Source organism: Trachypithecus francoisi, unplaced genomic scaffold (genome assembly GCF_009764315.1).
Source record: "Trachypithecus francoisi isolate TF-2019V2 unplaced genomic scaffold, Tfra_2.0 Lachesis_group1, whole genome shotgun sequence".
NCBI lineage: Eukaryota > Metazoa > Chordata > Mammalia > Primates > Cercopithecidae > Trachypithecus > Trachypithecus francoisi.
Window position 1 is genome coordinate 52,048,082 of NW_022681454.1, and position 24,288 is coordinate 52,072,369.

General features: G+C 36.8%; 1 protein-coding gene across 1 annotated transcript in view; it reads left to right on the forward strand.

The window, feature by feature from the left end:
• The window catches only part of PRKG2 (protein kinase cGMP-dependent 2), a 116,178-nt gene that overhangs the window by 79,896 nt on the left and 11,994 nt on the right, over positions 1-24,288 (forward strand). Inside the window, exons 15-17 of the mRNA XM_033214294.1 lie at positions 15,797-15,960; positions 20,868-20,990; positions 22,350-22,412. Coding sequence (XP_033070185.1) covers positions 15,797-15,960; positions 20,868-20,990; positions 22,350-22,412 — 350 coding nt within the window. The remainder of the gene's footprint in view (positions 1-15,796; positions 15,961-20,867; positions 20,991-22,349; positions 22,413-24,288) is intronic.

Genomic DNA, 24,288 nt, shown 5'->3' on the forward strand with positions numbered 1-24,288 from the left:
AACAAACAACCCCATCAAAAAGTGGGCAAAGAATATGAACAGACACTTCTCAAAAGAAGACATTTATGCAGCCAATAGACATGAAAAAATGCTCATCATCACTGGTCATTAGAGAAATGCAAATCAAAACCACAATGAGATATCATCTTATGCCAGTTAGAAGGGCAATCATTAAGAAGTCAGGAAACAACAGATGTTGGAGAGGATGTGGAGAAATAGAAATGCTTTTACACTGTTGATGGGAGTGTAAATTAGTTCAACCATTGTGGAAGACAGTATGGCGATTCCTCAAGGATCTAGAACCAGAAATACCATTTCACCCAGCAATTCCATTACTTGGTATATACCCAAATGTTTATAAATCATTCTACTATAAAGATACATGCACATGTATGTTTATTGCAGCACTAGTCACAATAGTAAGACTTGGAACCAACTCAAATGCCCATCAATGATAGACTAGATAAAGGAAATGTGGCACATATACACCATGGAATACAATGCCGTCATAAAAATGGATGAGTTCATGTATTTTGCAGGGACATGGATGAAGCTGGAAACCATCATTCTCAGAAAATTAACACAGGAATAAAAAAACAAACACTGCATGTTCTCCCTCATAAGTGAGAGTTGAATGATGGAGAACACATGGACACAGGGAGGGGAACATCACACACCAGGGCCTGTTGGGGGCTGGGGGGTCTAGAGAAGGAATGGCATTAGGAGAAATACCTCATGTAGGTGATGGGTTGTTGGGTGCAGCAAACCACCATGGCATGTGTATACGTATGTAAGAAACCTGCATGTTCTGCACATGTATCCCAGAACTTGAAGTATATATATTTAAAAAAAAAACAGTTCACAAAAGAAAATATAGAAATGGTCAGTAAGTCATGTCAGTAGTCATCAAGGAAATGCAAATTAAAACCACAGAGTTGCCATTTCATACCTACTTAAAAAGATTTATAATACCAAGTGTTGGTGAGGTTGTTCCCCTACATTTCTATTAGGAAAAGAAAATTGTAAACTATTTCAAAGAATAGCTAGGCAGTTTTTCATAGAGTCAAACGTATACCTATTCTGTGACAAGAAATTCCACTTTTTTGGTATTTATCCGGGTAAATTGAAATATCTTCAAATATCTTGACCACAAATTTTATAACAACTTTATTCCTAATAGCCCCCAAATTGGAAAAAGCCAAAATACCCATCATCAACTGAATTTATAAACATGTAGTAGTGTACTCAGCAATGGAATGCTGCTCACCAATAAAAAGGAACATGAATGCAGTTTTTAAACTGACAATCAAAGGAAGCCACACACAGAAGAGTACCTTCTGCATGATTCCGTGTATCAAAGTTCTAGAACAGGTGGCAGGCAAAAATACAATGGTTATCTCTGGGAAAAACATTTGACTGGAAAGGAGCTTGAGGGAATTTTTTGAAATAACGGGAATGCCTATATCTTGACAGTACAGTGGTTGCAGCTACATCAGTATACTATGCATTAAAATTCAATGAACTGCACACTAAAAATCTATGGATTTTATTGCTTATAAGTCAATTTAAAAAACTGTATCATAAAGGTTAAATAGCAGATGATTGACCCAACAAAGAATAAAAATCTGTGAACTGAAAGATAAATTCAAGTAATTTACATAGACTAGAGACATAAAAATGTGGAATATAGGAAAGAGAAATGGAAAGAGTTGGAGAATAGAGTCCTAGACAAAAATCATGTAGAGAATGAGGGAAAAGCAGTATTTAAGAAATAGTAACTAAAATTTTCCAGAAATTAAAAATGACACCATTCATCAAGTAAAGGGACCCCAACAATTCTAAACTAGGATAAACAAGTTCCTATTTTACCTAACAAACCACTCCAAAATATAATAGCTTAAAACAACAATAATCATTTATGATCTCATGTTTCTGTGGGTCAGGAATTTGGAAGTGATTTTGCTTGAGGTCCCTCAGGAAGTTACAGTCAGATGGTGTCAGGGGCTGCAGTCACCTGGAGGCTCAGAGACCCATTAGATTAGAGGAAGCGAATCCAAGGTGACTCCCTCATGTGCTGCAAGCTGATGCTGGCTGTTAGTTGGGTGCCTTAATTCTTCTCCAGGTGGGCCTCTTCCTGGGACCGATTGAGTAACTCATGGCAGCTGGCTTCCCTCAGGGTGAGTCATCCAAGAGATAACGAAAAAGCTACAAAGCTTTTGGAAGACCTGCTCTTGAAAGTCACACACTAGCACTTCCAGTGTGTTCTGTTGGCTAAACAGGGTCTGCTCTTATTCATTGTGGGATGAGACGCTTCAGAATAGCAAAAGGATATCACAGATGTTTGCTATTGTACTAGTGAAAGTACAAAACAAAAACAAACAAAGTCTTAAAAGCTATCCCAAGGAGAAAAGATAGTTTATATGTAAAGGAATAAAAATTAAGCTTTCAGTTGATATCTCAACAGCAACAATAGAAGCTAGAATGCAGAATTTAAAGTTCTGAAAAAAAGTAAATGAAAAACTGGAGTTACATGTCCAGGGAAACTGTCTTTCAGAAAGGATGAAATAAAGACATTTTCAGACAAAGATAAAGGGTGTTTACTTCTACGTACAAAGGATATGCTTAAGAGAGAAGAGAAATGATCCCTGATGAAGGATCTGATATGCCACAAGGAGTGGTGACCATAAAGAAATGGTAAACATGCTACCTTGTTAAAAAATTATGGCATAAAGTAATAATTATTCCAATAGATAGTATTAAAATTTTAAAAATGTGAAATACTGAACAGTAGCATGCAAACTGAGAGTGGGTATAATTGGAATTAAAATAGAAGGATAAAATTCTTTTTTGAGAAAATGTTATTTTAAAAGAGGGCTGCAAAAGAGAAACAGAAAATCCAAAAATAATCAAAGAGAAAGCATAAATTAAGGAAATAGAAAAGAAATCCAGTATATGTAAATGGACTTAACTCTCCAGGTAAAAAAACTATTGTCAAATACATTTAAAAAACAAAAACTGGCCAGGCGCGTTGGCTCACGCCTGTAATCCCAACACTTTGGGAGGTCGAGGCGGGCGGATCACGAGGTCAGGAGATCAAGACCATCCTGGCTAACACGGTGAAACCCCATCTCTACTAGAAATACAAAAAAATAGCCAGGTGTGGCAGCGGGCGCCTGTAGTCCCAGCTCCTCGGGAGGCTGAGGCAGGAGAATGCCATGGACCCGGGAGGCGGAGCTTGCAGTGGGCTGAGATCTGGCCACTGCACTCCAGCCTGGGAGACAGAGCAAGACTGTGTCTAAAAAAAAAAAAAAAAAAAAAAGAAAATCACCTATGTGATGTTTACAAGAGATATGCTTAAAATATGAGGATGCACAAAGGTTGGAATTAAAAGGGTGGAATTCCTAGAGATAAATGGGGTTACCACATGATCATGAAAGGCTGATTTCACCAAAGTGATATAAAAATCCTAATATTCTATTTACCTAATAAAATGCTTCAAAAATAAAAATAAAAGGAATTTGGCAGATAAGGACACATGAGCAATTGCAGAAATTTTAATATATGTTCCTCAGAAATTGGTAGAACATTTAGATCCAAAATCACTAAAGCTTTAGAATATGTATAAAACACAAATAATACACTTCATCTAATGGGCTTGTAGAATATTGTTCCCAGTAGGTGGAGAATGCACATTAACAAAATTTGATCATATACTGGGACATTAAGCAAGTTTCATGAAGTAGCAAAAATGGGAATTGATTGGGCTGACAGCCCAGCCAGAGCTGTTTTAGCTGAGGCTCCTGAGCGGACTGTAGTGGGATGGAGTCTGGAAAGGGTGGCCTAGGGTGGGGTGTGCCCTGTGGCAGTACAACAGGACTTCCATCTGGGTGATGGACACTGTGGGCAGTCCAGTTTTAAATACAATGTCTTATAAGAATGACTTTGGTCTCATTCTACAAATTCTGAGAAGTGGCATTTTCATCCTCCTTCATCAATTCTTGGCAATATCTATGAGGGGTCAGATACCTAAGGGAGGCAAGTAAGGGAAAGTTTGCTTGTCTGTTTGTTCTTTCAGCAGAGGAAAACCAGGGAAAGCCCAGAAAAAAAGGCCTAAATAAGAGGAGAAAAGTCTGGGTCTGGAAGTGTGTCTTTGGAGTCTGTAGTGGTGTGTCCTTTCTTAATAATTACAGATGATGAGTTTGTGGTGAGGGGTTAAGACCTCATTCTACTCTTATTCCTTAGTCATGATTGACATTGTCAGCCTGATTTTTTCCAAAATGAATCTCACCTGGGTTCAAGCTGTTTTTAATCAGAAATCACACTGAGTGGAGATTAAGTAACTAAAGGACCATCATTATATCTTACCTGCCCATCAGAGAATTTCCTATATCTTACTCCACTTTTCAGGCCAAGAAGAGCTGATGAAGGTTAAGAACCTTTTTTCTGGTTGTAGTGAATGAATCAATAATAATGTTAAGATTAGGACAATACTTAAAGGATTTAAAAGAGAGCCCACTTTATTCTCAACCTATGCAGCATTTATATAGTAGCTAGCCTTTTTTGCGATTCTTCAGGAGAAAACTTGGTTTTACTCTAACAAGTAATAATCCAATAAATCTCAGCTGCTGCTCATCAATAAATGTCCTAGATGAATTATTGTTAACTCATGTGAGTAATGCAGCTCAGCTAAAATTCAGGGCCTGCTCACATGCTTTTGCACAGGATGTGTTAACAGAGCAACTTAATCTTACTTATATTGAGTATAAGAAAATATAATACAAGACATATTAAATGTTGATATTATTGCCTGACTATCATCTATCTGCCTCTCTATACTGATAGCCCTATAACGGCAAACTATGCTAGGGTGTTTACTGCTGAACTTAGCATGTTACTTAGCATATAAGAATGAATGAAACCAAAAGTTATGTGAAAAGATCAATAAAATCAATGTCTCTATCCAGATTAAGAAAAAAAGAGTGAAAGAGCAAAGATATAAATTACTAATATCAGAAATGAAAGAGGGCACATGGATTCCACAGATTTCATGGATATGGATTCTACATATTCCATGGATATTAAAATGATAATAAAAGGATGCTATGAACAACTCTGTGTCTACAAATTTGATAACCTAGATGAAATGGACTAATTCCTTGAAAGACACAATCTGTCAAAAATCACACAAGAGGAATAGGCAATCTGAATAGGCCTTTCTCTATTAAAGAAGTTGAATCAATAATTAATAACCTTCTAGAGCAAAAAGAACCAGGCTTAGATGGGTTTACTGGTGAATTCCAGCAAACATTCACCTAAGAAATTATACTGATTCTCTACCATGTCTTTCAGAAGATAAAGAAGAAGGAATACTCCATAACTGATTTTATGAGGCCATTATTACCCTAATACCAGAAGCAGACATAGACATTCCAGGAAAAAAAAAAAAAAAAAAAACTATGCACCAATGTCTCCCATGAACATAGATGCAGAAGCTCCCAGCAAAATATTGACAAATAGAATCCAACAATGTATACAAAGGATTATATACCACAACCAAGTAAAATTTATTCCAGGTATTTAAGACTGGTTCAATATTTGAAAGTCGATGAATGTAATCCATTACACCAGCAGGCTGAAAAGAAAAGCATTATATTATCATATCCATAAATGCAGAAAAGCCATTTGACAAAGTCGAATACTCATCCATGATAAAAACTCTTAGTAAACTAGGAACAGAGGAGAACTTTCTCAACATGATAAAGAATACCTACAAAAAGCCTACAGCTCACATCATACCTAATGGTGAGAAACCAGAAACTTTTCCACTAAGATCAGGAACAAGACAAGGATGTCTTCTCTTACCACTCTTTTTCAGTACCACACTGGAAGTCCTAGTTAATGCAGCAGGACAAGGAAATACAGGGTATATGGATTTGGAAGAAAGAAATAAAAGTCTTGCTCACAGATGATATCATTATCTATGTAGAAAATCTTAAAGAATCAACAACAACAACAAAAAATGTCACAGAACTAAAAAGCACTTACAGCAAGGTTGCAGGATACAAGGCTAACATGCAAAAATCAATCACTTTCCTATATACTAGCAATGAACAAGTAGAATTTGAAGTTAAAAACACTAGACCATTTACATTAGTACGCACAAAATGAAATAGGTTTAAATATGACAAAATATATGTAAATCTATGAGGAAAACTACAAAATTTTGATGAAAGATATGAAAAAAAACTAAAATAAATGAAGAGTATTCCATGTTCATGAATTGAAAGACTCAGTATTGCTAAAATAAAATCTTCAGCCAAATTAAATGTAAAGGAATTTCATTGATCAATGGGTGATTCATGAATTGGGTGGCCCCAGAATCACAGCAGATTCAGGGAGACTCCAGGGGTGCCTCATGGTCAGAACAAATGTACAGACAAAAAAAGGGAAGTGACATACAGAAATCGGAAGATACAGAAACGGCTGGATTGGTTACAGGTTGGTATTTTCCTTATTTGAACACAGTTTGAACATTCAGCAGTGTATGAGTAGTTGAAGTATGGCTTCTGGGATTGGCTAAGACTCAGCTATTGTTACAGGGGCATGCTCTAAGTTAGGTTTTCAATCTTGTCTACCTACTAGGTTAGGTTGCAGTTTGTCCACAAGGACTCAAATATAGAAATATGGAGTCCTTCTCAGGCCACATTTAGTTCACTTTGACAATATCCTTAAGATGTCAGTTCTTCCCAACTTGATCTATAAATTCAATTCAATTTCAATCAAAATCTCATCAGGTTATTTTGTGTACAGTGAGAAACTCATTCTAAAGTTTATAGGTGGAGGCAAGAGACCCAGAATAGCCAATGTAACATTGAAGGAAAACAGAGTTGGAGGACTGACAGTTTCCAATGTCAAGACATACTATAAAGCTACCATACTGAAGACAGTGTGGAATTGACAAAAGGAAAGACAAATAGATCCATGGAACAAAATATAGAACCCAAAAGTAGATCCATGTAAACATAGTCAATTGATGTTTGACAAATAAGCAAAGCAATACATAGAGCAAAGATAGTCTTTTCAACAAATACTGCTGGAACAATGAGACGTCCAGATGCTAAAAAGTAAATCTGGATACAGACCATATACCCTTCATGAAAATTAACTCAAAATGGATCAAAGACCTAAATATATAATGCAAACAATAAAACTCCTAGAAGATAACATAGGAGGAAGACTTTGAATATGGCAATAACTTTTTAGATACAACACCAAAGGCATGATCCATGAGAGAAATAATTGATAAACTGGACTTCATTAAAATTAAAAGCTTCTTGGCTGCGCCCAGTGGCACATACCTGTAATCCTGGCACTTTGAGAAGCCAAGGTGGATGGATCACTTGAGCTCAGGAGTTTGAGAGCAGCCTGAGCAACATGGTGAAACTCCATCTCTACAAAAAACACAAAAAATTAGCTGGGCATGGTGGCTCACACCTGTAGTCCCAGCTACTTGGGAGGCTAAGGTAGGAGGATTACCTGAGACCAGGAGGTTGTGGCTGCATTGAGCAGAGATCATGCCACTGCACTCCAGCCTGGGTGAAAGAGTGAGACCCTGTCTCAAAACAAGCAAACAAACAAACAAACCAAACAAAAACTTCTGCTCGGTGAAAGACTGTTAAGAGAATTAGAAGACAAGCTACTGACTGGGAGAAAATATTTGCAAAAAACATACTTGATAAAGGATTATTATAAAAATATATAAAATGCTTTAAACCATAAGAAAACAAACAACTTGATTAAATAATCGGCAAAAGACCTGAAGAGACACTTCCCCAAGGAAGATATACACATCTCAAATAAGCATATGAAAGGTGTTCAAAATCATAAGTCTTTAGGGAATTGCAAATCAAAGCAATGAGATATCACTACACACCTATTAGAGTGGTTAAATTCTAGAACACTGGCAACACCAAACGCTGATAGGAATGCAAATGGTACAGCCACTTTAACAGGCAGTTTGGAGGTTTCTCGCATAACTACTCATACCTTTACCATATGATCCAACAATCATGTTTTTTGATATGCATGGAAAGTAGTTGAAAACTTCTGTTTACACAAAAAACTATACACAGAAGTTTATATAGCAGCTTTAATCATAACTGCCAAAACTTGGAAGCAGCCACAGTATCCTTCAGAAGGTGAATGGGTAAACAGTGCTAAATCCAGACAATGGAGCATTTTTCAGTGCTAAAAAGAAATGACTTATCAAGCCATGAAAAGACATGGAAAAGCAAAATGTATATTATTAAATGGAAGAAGCCAATCTAAAAAGATTACATACTTCATTATTCCAACTAAATGACATTTTGTAAATGGCAAAAATATTGGAGACAGCAAAAAGATTAATGGTTGGTGGGGTTTGGGGCAGGGGAGAATAAATGAATAGGCAGTACACAGGATTTTTAGGAGAGTGAAAATACTCTGCATGATACAGTAACAGTGGATACCTGCCATTATACATTTGTCCAAATCCATAAAATATGCAACACCAAGAGTGAATCTTTTTGTGACAGGTAGACTTTGGGTGTTCACGATGTATCAATATAAATCCATCAATTGTATCAAGTGTTTCACTCTGGTGAGGGATGTTGATAATGGGGAAAGCTATTTATATATGGGAGCAGGAGTTATACAGGAAATCTCTGTGTCGTTCCTTTCCATTTCACTGATTGCTCTAAAAAAGTGAAGTCTTAAAAATTTTACTAAATCACCACTTTACCAGATTAAATGAGAAAAACGTTATATAACTACCTTAATAGATGCTGAGAAAATTTTAACATATTTCTACATTCAGTTATGATAAAATATCTTAGCAAATTGTGAAGAAAAATAATTTTATTAACCTAATGAAACCTTACAAAATTTAGGGCAAACATTGTACATAATTATGAAACATTAGAAGTATACCACTGACTTTTGAGAGTCGGTGGTATAAGCACTCTATTTGGTATTTTACAGGAGGTCCCAATGCAGCAAACTATGAATAAAATTAAAAGATGGATTGAAAAGTGAACAATAAAACCTTCCAGGTGATGCAATTAAATCTATGGAAATCTAAAATGTAACAAGAGGCCAGGCACAGTGCCTGTAATCCCAGCACTTTGGGACACCTGCGGAGGGAGGATTGCTTGAGTTCAGGAGTTCAAGACCAGCCTGGGCAACATGGTGAAACCCCGTCTCTACAAAAAATATAAAAATCAGCTGGGTGTGGTTGTGCACTCCCGTAGCTTCAGTTACTTGGGAGGCTGAGGTGGGAGGATTGCTTGAGCCCAGGAGGTTGAGGCTGCAGTGAGCCACGATCATGCCACTGCACTCCAGCCTGGGTGACTGAGTGAGACCCTGTCTCAAAATAAATAAATAAATAAATAAATAATAACATGGTAAATAGATAGCCTACAGGATGGGAGAAAATTTTTGCAAACTAGGCATCTGACAAAAGTCTAACATCCAGAATCTATAAGAAACTTAAACAAATTGACAAGAAAAAAACATCCCATTTAAAAGTTGGCAAGGGACATGAACAGATGCTTCTCAAAAGAAGACATACATGTGGCAAACAAGCATATGAAAAAATACTCAACATCACTAATCATGGGAGAAGTGCAAATAACAACCACAGTGAGATACTATCTCACACCAGTCATAATGGCTAACATCACAAAATCAAAAAATAGGAGATCCTATCAAGGTTTCAGAGAAAAGGGAACACTTACACTGCTGAGGGAATTGTAAATTAGTTCAGCTATTGTGGAAAGCAGTGTGGCAATTTCTCAAAGAGCTTAAAATCACCATGCAACCCAACAGTCTCATTACTGGGTATATAAATCATTCTACCATAAACACCTATGCACACATATGTTCATTACAGCACTCTTCACAGTAGTAAAAACATGGAATCAACCTAAATCCCCATCAACAGTAAAGAGAATGTTGTACGTATATAACATGGAATACTACACAACCATAGAAAATAATGAAATCATGTAGTTTGCAGCAACATGGTTGGAACTGGAGGCCATTATTCTAAGAGAACTAACACAGGAACAGAAAACCAAATACTGCATGTTCTCTCTTAGAAGTGGGAGCTAAACATTGAGTACCTATGGACACAAAGAAGGGAATAATAGACACCAGGACCTACTTGAGGGTGGAGGTTAACAGGAGGGAGAGGATCAAAAAACTACCTATCAGGACTAGGCTTATTACCTGGATGATGACATAATCTGTACACCAAACCCTGTGACATACAATTTACTTATATAACAAACCTGCACATGTACCCATGGACCTAAAATAAAAGTTAAAAAAAAGAATCAGGTAGAGAGTTTAGTATAGTTGTGGGTGTAAGATTAATAATACAACAACTTAGTGTATTTTTAAATGCCAGAAAAATAGTTGATACGTAGGCATCAACTATGTAATTTTGGCATTTATAATGCCATTTACAAAAAGCATGGAAATATGTATCTAGAGCTAACTCTAACAAAAGTGTGTAAGAGTTTTATTGAGAAACATAAAAATTTATGGAAAGATGTTTAAAAGACCTAAATTAATAGGTAATATGGATTTTTTCTCTCTTCTGGGTACAGAGCTAGACAGCATATCTCAGACTTTTTTCTGGTTAGTTGTAACCTTGTGGCATAGTTCTAAATAGTGAAATGTGAGCAAAAGTGATGTTTACCACTATCAGACCTAAAGTGTAAAAATTGTTTGCAGCTGATTTTTATGCACTCTTTCTGGCTTGTTAATGAACATAGCCATCTGGAAGTTGACAGAGCCCTAAGATGGAAGAAACCTGCATTTCTGAATCACTCCTCAGCTACAGATTAAATACACTTCCAATGGAAATTCCAGCAGAACTTTTTGTGAAGCTTGGCAAACTGATTCTAAAACTTATGTAGAGTAACCAAGGGCCAAAAATAGCCAAGACATTTCTGAAGATAAACAAGGAGAACAGTGTGGAAATAAATTGCTCCCTCAGATATGAGAACTAATTATAATGCTATAGCTCAAACTATTAGTGGAGGAGAGGCAAGTTAAGACCACAGTGATTTTATACTCACAGGTGGCAAAAAATAAAAAGTTTATATTACTAAATGATGGTGAAGTCGTAGAGCAGTCAGAACTCTTATACAAAGGGGTGGCAATATCACACAATCCCTTTGGAAAATAATTTGGCAATATCTAGTAAAGTTGAAGAAACCATGTCTTTGATCCAGCATTTTTACTCTTGTATACATTTCTACTACGTAACCTAGAAAATCATGTTAATAGAAGCATTTTTGCAATAATACACGATTGGAAATAACACACATGTCCATCAACAGCAAAATGGACAAAAATCATGCTATGTTAATCCAATGGTGTTATAATACAGCAGTGAAAATAAGTGGACTATATAGGGTATAGATTAAATTGACAATATAAATTTTCAGTAAAAAAGACCATTTGTCCGAGATCAAATACATTAAGATTTATCTAAAATTTTAAAAAACTATAAAGTATTTAAGGATATTAGATTTGTGGTTAAATTAGAAATCAATGCAAGCAAATGATGAACACAAAAGTCAGGGTAATGGGACCTTTGGGCAATGAGCAAGAGGACACTGTGGGAGGAAGACAGAAGGCTTTGGCATTGGTTCTGTTTAGTTATTAAACTGTTGGTAGGTGCAGGGGTGTTTTATTCTCATACTTTATAACTTGTTTATATGTCACATTATTTTATATATATCAATTATTTTTTAAATTGAAAATTAAAAATAATCACCAACTGGAACCATATTTTTATTGCCAGATCATTATTAGCCAGACCATTATTAGCTGTACTTGACAGTTAAGTTTTTCTCACCAATGTGCTTAACACATACTGTTGCTTCTCACTTAAACGCCTTCTACTTCCTCATCAATTTATATAGTAAGAAGGTTCCCTTTGAACCTGGTTCAAATTTTACTACAGACATGTATCCATGACCTTCCTAAACCTCATTATGTCGTAATAAAACTGACGTTATTGATTATTTCTTCATTCAATTTTTTTTTTTCACCAAACACAGGTTGAACATGTGTTGCAAAGGCTGTAGGGGTACAAAATGTATAGGATAAATTGCCTTTTCAAAAGAGCTAGATTTATTCACAACTAGACACCACTGGCATTGGGGATGTAATTCTGGAATATAAAAAGTGTTACAGAACCTCACAGGAGAAAGGAATTGGTTCTGTAAATTCAATTAAGACTTCAAAGAAGTGGTGGCATATGAGATGAGCCTCAAAAATATTTCCAGTTTGTCCTGGGGTGTGCAAGTCTTCCCTTCATCTCACCCACCTTCTACTAAATACTCTTAGGTATTTCAGCTGAATTTGTACACCAAACATGAAGAGTGGGTCATTACTTGGAAAGACTCATGCATCCCAGATCTTTAGCTTCTTTCATTTTCACTTCCTCTCAGTCAAACCCATCCATTGTTGCCTCTTTTAGTGGATGGACGTTAGTAGCAGAAAGACATTAAATCAACTTTGGTTGTTGGTGGACAGAATAAACAGATTCCATTTTACCCTTGTCTAGACTTGGGTAAAGGAAGCACACTAAAAATGCCACATAAATATTTTTTTGGAATGGCATGTCACCATGAATCATCTGGTTTAATTAGACTAGTCATTTTGTGTCCATTTTTATGTGACCAAGAGAACCAATATCTGACAAATTTACTGACCCAGAGAGAAACTTCTGGGAAAGAGTTCACACTTACTGGATACCAGCTCCAGCAAGCCACAATGCAAATTTTTCTATTTCTGAATGATGCAATCATCAGTACAGATTTAGAATCATTTTAAAACCTTCTAGTTTATTAAAATCTTCGGAGATGATGTTTTCAGCATGATGTAAGCCATCGTTAATAAAGAGAATTTAATAGAGACAAAGGCAAACCTGTGTACACCTTCCTCAGGTTCTCTTCTTGAAACCTCAGTTTTGGTAGTAGAATTTGAAAAAAACGGGGTGCTCTTCTTGAAACCTCAGTTTTGTTAGTAGAATTTGAAAAAAACAAGGGGGGTGTTGTCTATTCTCTTGTCTCCTAGATTGATCCCTTTAAAACATGTCAGGCCATGCCATACCCCTTCTGTTAATCTTACTGTGATTTCCTAGAAAAGAAAAAACTCTGAAGTTGTTTCTGTGGTTTACAAACCCATAGTGCTCTCACTTCTTGCCTCTCTTCCCCTCATCCATTTTTGCCCAGCCATGCTGGCCTTCTTGGCAGTTCTTGATTCTACCATTCATAATTCCATGTCAGGCCTTTTCATTGGCTCTTCCTTTTGGCAGTATGACTGCTGCTCAGATACTTATACAGTGCTTTCTTTCTTATCTCATGGAGATTTCTACTCAAATCTGCTCAAACGCTACCTCCTCAGTGAGTCTTTTTGGTATATAGTGGTACTCAATAAATATTTATTGAGTTATTTATTAACCTTTCTGTTGTCTAGAAGAGCTGGGATGAAAAAAAGACAGGCTTTCTGGTGGTATCCATGGTGGTACAAGACAGACATAGCGTGATTATTATAGAAAATATACAAAACTTGATGTAGAAGATTTGGGGCCTTCTATATTAGGCACATGTTTTAGATAGGTCTGAGTGTCCAGTTCCCACTGACAAAACGGATTAGACCAAAGTTAATATGATCAAAGGAGATAAAGAAAGTGATACGTTTACATCAATCTTAAAATTTTAATATAAGTATTGCCATCTCTTTAGGCCAATATGAAAATATTACAAAAGCTAAACCAGAAATTCAAATGGAAATATACCACTTTCAGAGCTAGAGAAATTCTCCTGAATAGCTAGTGAGTTTCCAGTGATCCTTACAAGGAAAACTTAAATGCAATTAAAAAAGAAATGAGTTGAAAGGCTGTTATAAAGCAACAGATTAGAATATTTTCATATATGTGTGCATACAAATGATGCACATTACACGTTGCAAACATTAATGTGCGTTACATTGATGCACATTACAAACATTACTTTCTTGCCTTTTAAATTTTGTTCTTTATAAAATTAGCTAGGATTTTCATATTGGTTCTTTCTCTGAGGAATACGTTGAAGTGCTAGTCTCAGCTGGTTACAAATTTTAATTTTGTGATATCCCCAACCACACAGTAGATATAATCACTGTGAGTCATTCTGTGTGGATGAAAAAAATCAGCAAAAGCCCACTTCAAATTAGATTGTTTAAATTCCCTTTTTCCAGTAGGAAGATCCTTGCTGTTGTGTGATAAACACTAAAAGGAATCATTAAAATGGTAAATTTCTAAGGGGTTTATTTAAGGTAAATTAAGATTTTAAATACCAATATTTGAATAAATAAATAGGGGCTGGATTTTATAGTTCAATGACTCATACTTTTTTAGGTGAGGGCTTATTTTGATATATGAACCTTGTTTATTTTTTAGCCAAGATTGTTGCTGTATTATTGAGAGAGGCTATGTGAAATGTGCATGTTGAAGCCCAGGAACAATTTGTGTGACTGTTTATTTGAGGAAGGTGGAGGATAGTTTTATTAGAAGAATATCTGTATATATTGGAGATGAAAAGTATTTGCTAAATATGCCTGGGAAAGAAAACCAACTGTGTTTTGAAGGGAAGGATTTCAATCATGTACACTGCCTCGATTCAATGAGGGGCCCTTCTGTAGCTCCAGCTTTTTTTCTGTCTATTCTGTGCACGGAGTTCTTTGAATAGGGCCTCAGAGAAGAGGAAAGGTCTGTTTTGCAAAAACGGAGGATGATAGCACTGATTCATTACCCTGGGAGAGTTCCTGATCCTCAGTCAGGGCCAAGCTCAGATGTCACCTCCTAATAACATCTTCCCCAACCATCATCTCCCTAATGTTCTCGATATATATGTTTTTTGCCCTCTGAGTTTATACTTTGTTCAATTATATCATGTATAACATGATATAATATTAATCATCTATGTGTACATTTTGCTAATGCACTGAACGTCTCAAAGTTAACTGTGAATCTATAGGCCTAGCACAAAGCCTGACCTTGACTGAGTGCTGAATGTATGTTTTCAGAATAAATAAGTTAATGTAGATGCTACCCACCACTCGCCTTCCTGAGAGAGACAAAAAGTGCATAGAGCCCAGACAAAGTTGGCGTGAGATTACCCTGACTTTGCTTTGGACTGCCAAAATGTGTAGGGTGCAGACATTGTGTATAATGATTTAAAGACTGTCCAGACTTTTAAGCCCCCCTTCTCAGCAGTAGTCCATTTCCCAAACTCTCAATTTTGTTATTATTTTTACATTCATGATGGAGCTTTACTTGCACAGATGTTCATCACTTCTTCCTTGTCTCTTCTTCCCAAAGAATACCACCTTTCAATTAAACATGTATTTAGACCTGCTTGCCCTGAGCTTCAAAGTTGTTGTTATGGCTCTCCTTTGCTAAGCCATTCGTCTTATCCTCTAGGGGTCGTGGGCAGAGAGGTATGTGCATGGATCTTTCCCCAGTTCGACTAGATACACATCTGACTCTGCAAAGGAATACACGAGGTGGTCGCTCTCTCTCTCTGTGTGTGTGTGTATGTGTGTGTGTGTGTGTGTGTGTGTGTGTTTATATGTGCGTGTATGGTATAAAAGGAAGGGCGGGGTGTAGAAAGCAGATTTCAGAGGTAAGAGGGAGACTTAAAGAGGAGCATGAGTTTTATGGTTTCTACACAATTTCTTTGCTGTTCTTTACCAGGTTGACTTTGGATTTGCGAAGAAAATAGGGTCTGGACAGAAAACATGGACATTCTGTGGGACTCCAGAATATGTAGCTCCTGAAGTCATTCTCAACAAAGGACATGACTTCAGTGTGGATTTCTGGTCACTGGGAATTCTAGTGTATGAGCTTCTAACGGGCAAGTATGTACCTTCAAGTTTTATGCAGCCACCTCTTCAGAGAAATGCAAGAATAACCTAATTAGTGATAAAGTGTATATACTTTAAGAGCATAACATTTTGAAAATGTTTTTGATTAAGTATGATACCTTTTTCTTACGACATTGTTTCACATACAGTGAACTTGCTGGTTTGTAACATAAACAAAATATTCAGAAAGGCAAAGGAAAGGAATATAGAATTGCTGTGGTCTACCTAACATGGCAAGACCTATTACTGCAGATAACAAATTAAGTATGAAGGTTTTAATAATTCAGCATAGGCCAGGCGCGGTGGCTCAAGCCCGTAATCCCAGCACTTTGGGAGGCCGAGACGGGCGGATCACAAGGTCAGGAGATCGAGACCATCCTGGCTAACATGGTGAAACCCCGTCTCTACTAAAAAATACAAAAAAATAGCTGGGCGAGGTGGCGGGCGCTTGTAGTCCCAGCTACTTGGGAGGCTGAGGCAGGAGAATGGCGTAAACCCGGGAGGTGGAGCTTGCAGTGAGCTGAGATCCGGCCACTGCACTCCAGTCTGGGCGACAGAGCGAGACTCTGTCTCAAAAAAAATAAAAATAAAAATAAAAAAAATAATAATAATTCAGCATAAGAATAAGAGAAGGAATGAGAAGTTGTGGCTGTATTATTATTTCCTCTTTTTTGTGTAATGGAGAAAATAGCAATCTTAGTTCAGTTAAATCCATTGATCAATTAAACTAAATTTATCCATCTTCCCAACATATCATTAACTAGAAACGCTAGAACAAAGCCCCATTTCTGGATTTAAATTTTAATCCTCTTGTCAGCTGCTTTCTAGAGGTGCTAATGAACAGAGACAAGACACTGCAGGGGTTTTCGCAGTGAAAATTGGATTGTCATTCCCAAAGAGATTAAAGAACTGTATTAATGAATCCAGGATCTCAAATATTTAATGCACATACACACATTATGCACCTATGCAAACACACATACACAGGCTATATGTGATATTACCTCACATTTGTAAAGTACTTTACATTTTACAAAGCACTTACATGTGTATTGTATAGTTTAGTTTTCACAAACTTGTGTGAAATATAAGTCAGGAATTTTTATTATGATTATTTTATGATTTACATTTTTATTATGATTATTTTATAATTTACAGTTTATAGATTAGAAAACCAGGTGAGAGAGCTACCTGTCCAAGATCAGTAACATAATACTAGATCTTCTGACTAAATGTGACATACTTTCGTTCTATATGTGTTTATTATATAATGCATGGGCATACACACACAATTCAAACCAATTTTCTGTCTGATTTTCTAGCTCCATTTCTGGTTAACTGATTTGATCATCCTTATAACCCTTTGTAACAAAATATTCTCAGTCTTAATTTCAGAGAGGATTTGCATCTGGGATGGTTTAAGAAATACTAGAACGAGTCTATTGGTGAAGATACAAGTCTTAACACATAATTTACGAAAAGAGTTTCATAGAAACTTCTTGAACTGTTTACACTAAAATTTCAGTGTTAGACTATCTGTGGCTACATTTTACACCTTTGTCCACATGCACTGAGCAAACAAATATGAAAGATCATTTTACATTGTCTGTAATCATTTTCAAATATTCATCACTTATGATTCTGAAGGAAGGAAGAGAAAATATTCAGTCATTCAGAGAAAAGTTGTTTAAGGGCTTGGGCACAACGAATTCTATTTCAAAAATTTGTTTCTCTGGAAAATTTGTCAGCTGCATTTGTAAGAGATACATGATGGCTTCTGTAGGTAATCAGATATATATCTCGGTTTTCACCAGCTGGAATAACATGTTAGAAGGAGTAGGTCATAAAGATGTTGAGAAATTGTTTTGTTTTGTTTGTTGAGACACGGTATCACTTTATCACCCAGGCTGCAATGCAGTGATGTGATCACTGGTCACTGCAGCCTCCACCTTCTGGGCTCAAGCAATCCTCCTGCTTCAGCCTCCACAGTAGATGGCACTACAGGCACATGCCACCATGCCCAGCTAAGTTTTAAATTTTTTTGCAGAAATGGGATCTTACTATGTTACCCAGGCTGGTCTCAAGCTGCTGGGCTCAAGCAGTCCACTCACCTCAACTTCCAAAAGTCCTGAGATTACAAGTGTGAGCCATCACACTAGGCCAAGAAATTGTTTTTGTAACAGTTGTTTTGTTTGACCTGTAAATGATTTTCTGGGTAGGGCATGAGAACGGTTAACTTTAAATGCCCTGAACTCCAGAGCATAGGAGGGAAATGAAAATAAAAAACAAAACAAACAAACAAAAAAACAATAGTAAATATGTAAATAAGTTGAATATATCATATAATGTTTTTGGTTTCCTGCCTTATTCTCTTTACAAGTGAAATATAGTTTAGTAAAAGTTGGTACACTGACTGTCTCGTTTATTACCTAGAGTGGGAAAGCTCGGTAACACAAGGTCTCCAGCATGACTAATATACAGCAAAGTAGTTCATGAAAGTCGTCTTTAATTTTCAAAATTAAATGGCATAATAGAATAAATATGAAAGTGTTTTTATTATTTATTTATCTATTTTTGAAATGGAGTCTCGCTTTGTTGCCCAGGCTGGAGTGCGGTGAGGCAATCTCAGCTCACTGCAGCTTCTGCCTCCCAAGTTCAAGTGATTCTCCTGCCTCAGCCTCCTGAGTAGCTGGGATTATAGGTGCCCGCCACCATGCCCGGCTAATTTTTGTATTTTTAGTAGAGACAGGGTTTTGTCATGTTGGCCAGGATGGTCTCGAACTTCAAACCTCAGGTGATCCTCCTGCCTCGTCCTCCCAAAGTGCTAGGATTACAGGCGTGAGCCACTGTGCCCAGCCCTGAAAGTGTTTTTAAAAGCAAAGTATATGAATTAAAATGTTATCCAAATTCAGTGGCCAATTCTCCGTCTTTGTTTACCAATCTTAGCAGTATTAGCAATATTAAACTAGTGAGATGATTTTCTAGGATATATCCAGTATTTTTAAAATATACTCTTGGGCAGGTGTTGTGACATGCCTGTAATCCCAGCACTTGGGGAGGCTGAGGTGGGTGGATCACAGGGTCAAGAAATCGAGACCATCCTGGCCAACATGGTGAAACTCCATCTCTACTAAGAATACAAAAATCAGCTGGACATGGTGGCGTGCACCTGTAGTCCCAGCTACTTGGGAGACTGAGGCAGGAGAATCGCTTGAACCCGGGAGGCGGAGGTTGCAGTGAGCTGAGATGGTGCCACTGCACTCCAGCCTGACGACAGAGTGAGGCTTCCTCTAAAATGAATGAATGAATGAATGAATGAATGAATAAATAAATGAATAAATGTAAAATACTCTCTTCACTTGGCTTCTAGATTTTTCTTCTCTATTCTTTTCCCACATTGGTGGCTTCTTCTCAGTCTCTATCATAGATTCTTCTCATCTTCCTACCTCTCAATATTGGACCAATTCAGTTCTTGACCTCTGTTCTCTCTTTTCTACCCACTCACTCTCTTGATGATACTATCAATTCTCATGGCCATAAATACTGTCTGATGACTCCCCAAGTCACACTTTCAGCCTTAACCCCTTTCCTAAATGTCTATGTCATAAATCCACCTTCCTGCTTAGCATTTCCGTCTGGATGTTTAAAACATAATTCTTGATTCCCTTCCCCATAACCTGCTGTGCACACCACCCAACTCCATCTTTCTTCTCCTAGGAAATAACTCCAACAAGGCCAAAACACTTTAGCATCATTCTTGAATTATTTGTTTCTCCCACATGCCATATTCACCCCATTAGCAAATCCTGATGGCTTTACTATGTGTCTTAGTTAGCTTGGGCTACTATAGCAAAATACTATAAACTGGGTGACTTAAGCAGCAAACATTTACTTTTCACAGTTCTGGAGGTTGGAAGTCCCAGATCAGATTAGCAGCATGGTCGGGTTTTGGTGAGCATCCTAATCCAAGTTACTGCTGACTTCTCACATGGCCGAAAGCCAGGCAGCTAGCTCCCTAGCCTTTCCTTAGAATGGCACCAGTCCCATTCATGAAGGCTTCACCCTTCTGATTTAATTACCTCCCACAGTCCTCACCTCCAGATACCATCATATTGGGATTAAGGTTTCAACAAATGAATTTGGAGGAACACAGACATTCAGCCTGTTGCACAGTCTAAGTAGATCTGGAATCCAGCCATATGTCACTACTTTCAACGTTACTATCCTAGGCAAGGTTACTGGGGCTCCTTCCCCCTGACTTTCTCACTATCACCATCATAGTTTATCTTCCACACATTAGGAAAACCTTATTCTGGCTGCTGTAATTTAGATCATCCCACTCAGAATGTATCCCCACGTCCTTCCGATAGCCCACTTCATCTATGCGATGTTGTCCTCATCTGTGTACTCCCCTCTTGCTTCCTCACTCCACCAGCCACACTATGCAGGACCACCCAGGCCCACTCCTGACTCAATTGTCTTTGTGCTTCCTGTCTTAGAACCATCTGCCACAGGTAGTGGTGTGGCATATTCACTTCCTTCTCTCTCTTTATTCATACGTCTGCTCAATTGTCAGCTTATGAGAGGCTTTTCTTATTTACTCTATCTCAAAAAATCACACCTTCTCTGTTCCTTTCTTCATTTTCTTTTTAGTGATCATCCACACATGACCAGTTACGTATGTGTGAGTGTGCATGTGTGTGTGTGTGTGTCTCGTGGTAAATGATATTAAATGAGTGAGATGGTTTTCTAGGATATATCCAAATTTGTTATAAAACAACTGAGAGAGAGAGAGGAAGAAATGAAAGAAGGGAGGGAAGGAAAGAAGGAAGAAAGAAAATTCATTCCAAATGTGATCTCAGACCCTGTTATTAATGTGTCCTGTTTTGGATTTTTTCTAGCCCACCCTTTTCTGGGATTGACCAAATGATGACCTACAACTTGATTCTCAAAGGAATTGAAAAAATGGATTTTCCCAGGAAGATAACACGACGACCTGAGGATTTGATTCGAAGGCTTTGCAGGTGAGAATGACAGTTGGTAACCCCTTGTCTTGAAGAAAGTGTAAAGGCTTCGGTTTCTGTTTCTACACATTTTAAAATTAGGCACATATTTACTTTTTGTGCTTTTTTTATATAGGCCAATTATATTTAAAGAAAGTCATCTTCTGTTTTGCAGTGTAGGGAGTTTTAGTTGACCTCACATTATAGAATCACAGTACCTACTTATAAAGTAGTTTAAAAAGAGATCTAAATTTTTCAGACCACCTTTAGGTATCATCTTTATCTGTAATAGAGCAAAATAAACCACAAACCTTAGGCAAAAATGGAGTAATTTACTATTTCAGCAATAAAAAAGAATGAAGTCATGTTATTTTCAGCAACATGGAAGGAACTGAAGGTCATTATCTTAAGTGAAATAAGCCAGACACAGAAAGACAAATATTCAATGTTCTTGTTTCCATGTCAGAGCTAAAAAATTTGAACACATGGAGATAGAGAATGGAAACGTAGATATTAGGGACTTGGAAGGGAGGGGGGAGGCTGAAGGGAAGTGGGTTAAATATGTAATTTAAAAGTAAGATAAAAGGAATAAAATCAAAGTTCAAAAAGAACAATTGAATACTTAACAAAAATGTATTGTACTCAGGCAATGAACATCCTTAATACCCTGAGTTGATCACTAGACATTATATACACATTACGAAGTTTTTCATGTGCCACCTAAATTTTCACAATATAAAAAAGGAGTAATTTATTTATAATCTTGTTATTTTGAAAGAAAAGTAGTTGTGATAATGAAGTGTTATTATACGACCTCTTTCCAGCTTCATTTTGCAAAAAGTGCTCCTCTGTTCTTATTTTAAATTACCCCAATTTCTACTTACCATTAAAAATAATTTGTCAGAGAATAGGAGACTTCTGGATTTTTTTGTTTAAAATTCATTTTGCTGTTTTTTTCCTATTTGAACTTTTTAGAAAGCATTAAAATTTAGTAAATTTAGAACTAAAAACCTAGCTATGGGTTGCCAGTATGAATTCCTGCATGCTTCTGAGATTTCACCTTAGATGTAAATGATTCTCTAAAGCTTGCCCTGGTTTTCTCAGCAGAGTTGGCAAGATAGTGCCTGCTTGTTCCTTAAAGTATTTATTCGTACCTTATACACACACATATATACACTCCAAAGTCTAATTTAACTGTGGCTCCTCCAGGGAGGAAGTCATGTCTTTTCACCTTCCTAAACTCAGACGTCTGGTCTACAGTAGCAACTTCATGCATGTTTTTGAATGAATGAATGAATGAACAAATAGATGTTAAGTTTTAATTTAAAATTTTCTCAATTGTAATTATTATAAATTGCCTTTCACAAATTATTATTTTAGGCAAAATCCAACAGAAAGGCTGGGAAATCTGAAGAATGGAATAAATGACATTAAGAAACACAGGTACATAACTATTTCTTTGCCCAGTAAAATATAGAAATTTAGAGAACAATGTGGTACTTGCAAAAACTTCTCTCAGGGGGTACAAGGGTCCCTTTCTAGAGTTTCAATTTTTTCTTTATGGTGCTTTGCTTTTTATCTGTGTTTTAGTAGATGTAGTTATAATAATCAAACTCAAAGTGATTTGTCTCATGTTGGAAATTCATATCAAGAATGACTGAAGTTACAAAAGAAGTTACAAAATCACGTCTTCAAGTCATAGCAAATTAACTTTTTATCCAATTCTGTCTGTATTATTCGTGTGTGTGTGTGTGTGTGTGTGTGTATGTGTTTTGACAGAGTCTCGCCCTGTTGCCCAGGCTGGAGTGCAATGCCACGATCTTGGCTCACTGCAACCTCCACCTCTTGGGTTCAAATGACCCTCCTGCCTCAGCCTCCCAAGGAACTGGGATTACAGGCAGCCACCACCACGCTCAGCTGATTTTTGTATTTTAGGAGAGGCAGGGTTTCACCATGTTGGCCAGGCTAGTCTCAAACTCCTGATTCACCTGCCTTGGCCTCCCAAAGTGCTGGGATTACAGGCGTGAGTCACCATGGCTGATCCTAGTATGTATTTTTATTGCTCTATGCTAGTTGTACATATTTATTATACTTTGAAATATCAACTTGGAATCTGTGAAGGAATTACATTCTAATCTGGGCATTTAATTTGTAAAGGAGGATACCATTGTTGTTGTCAGTATTCAAGAGGATGGGTCACCTAAATCAACTGTGAAAAAGTATTATATTTCAGGTTTAATTAATAATATATATTTATTTTAAATATAATTTTCCTTTGAATATCCTCAAATTCTGAACCCTTGTGGTATATTTTCCTTTTTGCGTAGTGGACACTGATTTCACTGGTTTCCACAGAACCTCAAACCATGCTTTATTCTTGTGCAGTAATCTGACATGTACATTTTCAGTTCCGTGAATTTTTAAAGCTGGCCTTCAGAACCATTGATAACCTTCATAAGACATCCTCTCTGATTTATTAAATATTCAAATGTGGCAGTTCAAACCTTCAAGTTTTGGCTTGTCAAATCAGTGCTTGGATAACTGCTGCCATCTTTAAGATATTTTCATTTTGTTCATGATTCACAGATATAAAAAATTCTGAGAATATGTAGATAGTGCAAAATACATTTGAGAATTTTGTTATTGAAATTCTTTGACTACACTGATGTTCACTTTCAGAAATGAAAACACTTCATTCCTTTATGGATCTTTCCACTGAAGAATTAGGGGCACATCAACATGGTATGAATATAAAAGGAGAAGGGCTGCTGCTGAACAGAAATGCTATTCATGTTTCTTAACAGTAGCAGTGCAGCTTCAAAACAAAAACAAAAAATCAACCTGCCAATTCTACTGTATGTGTTAATGAACTTACTTGAAATAAAGTAATGTATTCAATATTGTAAATTCATATTGAGGTCTGCCTTAAGGGTGTTTTTAGGAAGAAAGGGAGGGAGGAAACATAGGAAGGAAAGAAAGATAAAGACACGTGTAGATTTTATAGAATCAAAATGCTTGTAGTATTCTAATGTTCTTTGCTATCCTTTGGATTGCCTTCAGCTGTAAAGCTCATTATTTGTCTTAGATTCTAATTTATTTTCTTCCAGCATTCCATGCTGTTATCACAATTTTCTCATCGTAAAATGACACAGAAACACACTATTCATATTGAGGAAACAAGTGCTCTGTCAATTAAAGCCTTTCTTCCAATATACATTCTTCCTTTCTCTTATTATAGAAGGGTCTTCATGTTTTGCTCTGGCATAGCTGGGAGATAGAAGCGATATATTTGTTAACAGTCTCCAGCTTTAGCTTTTAC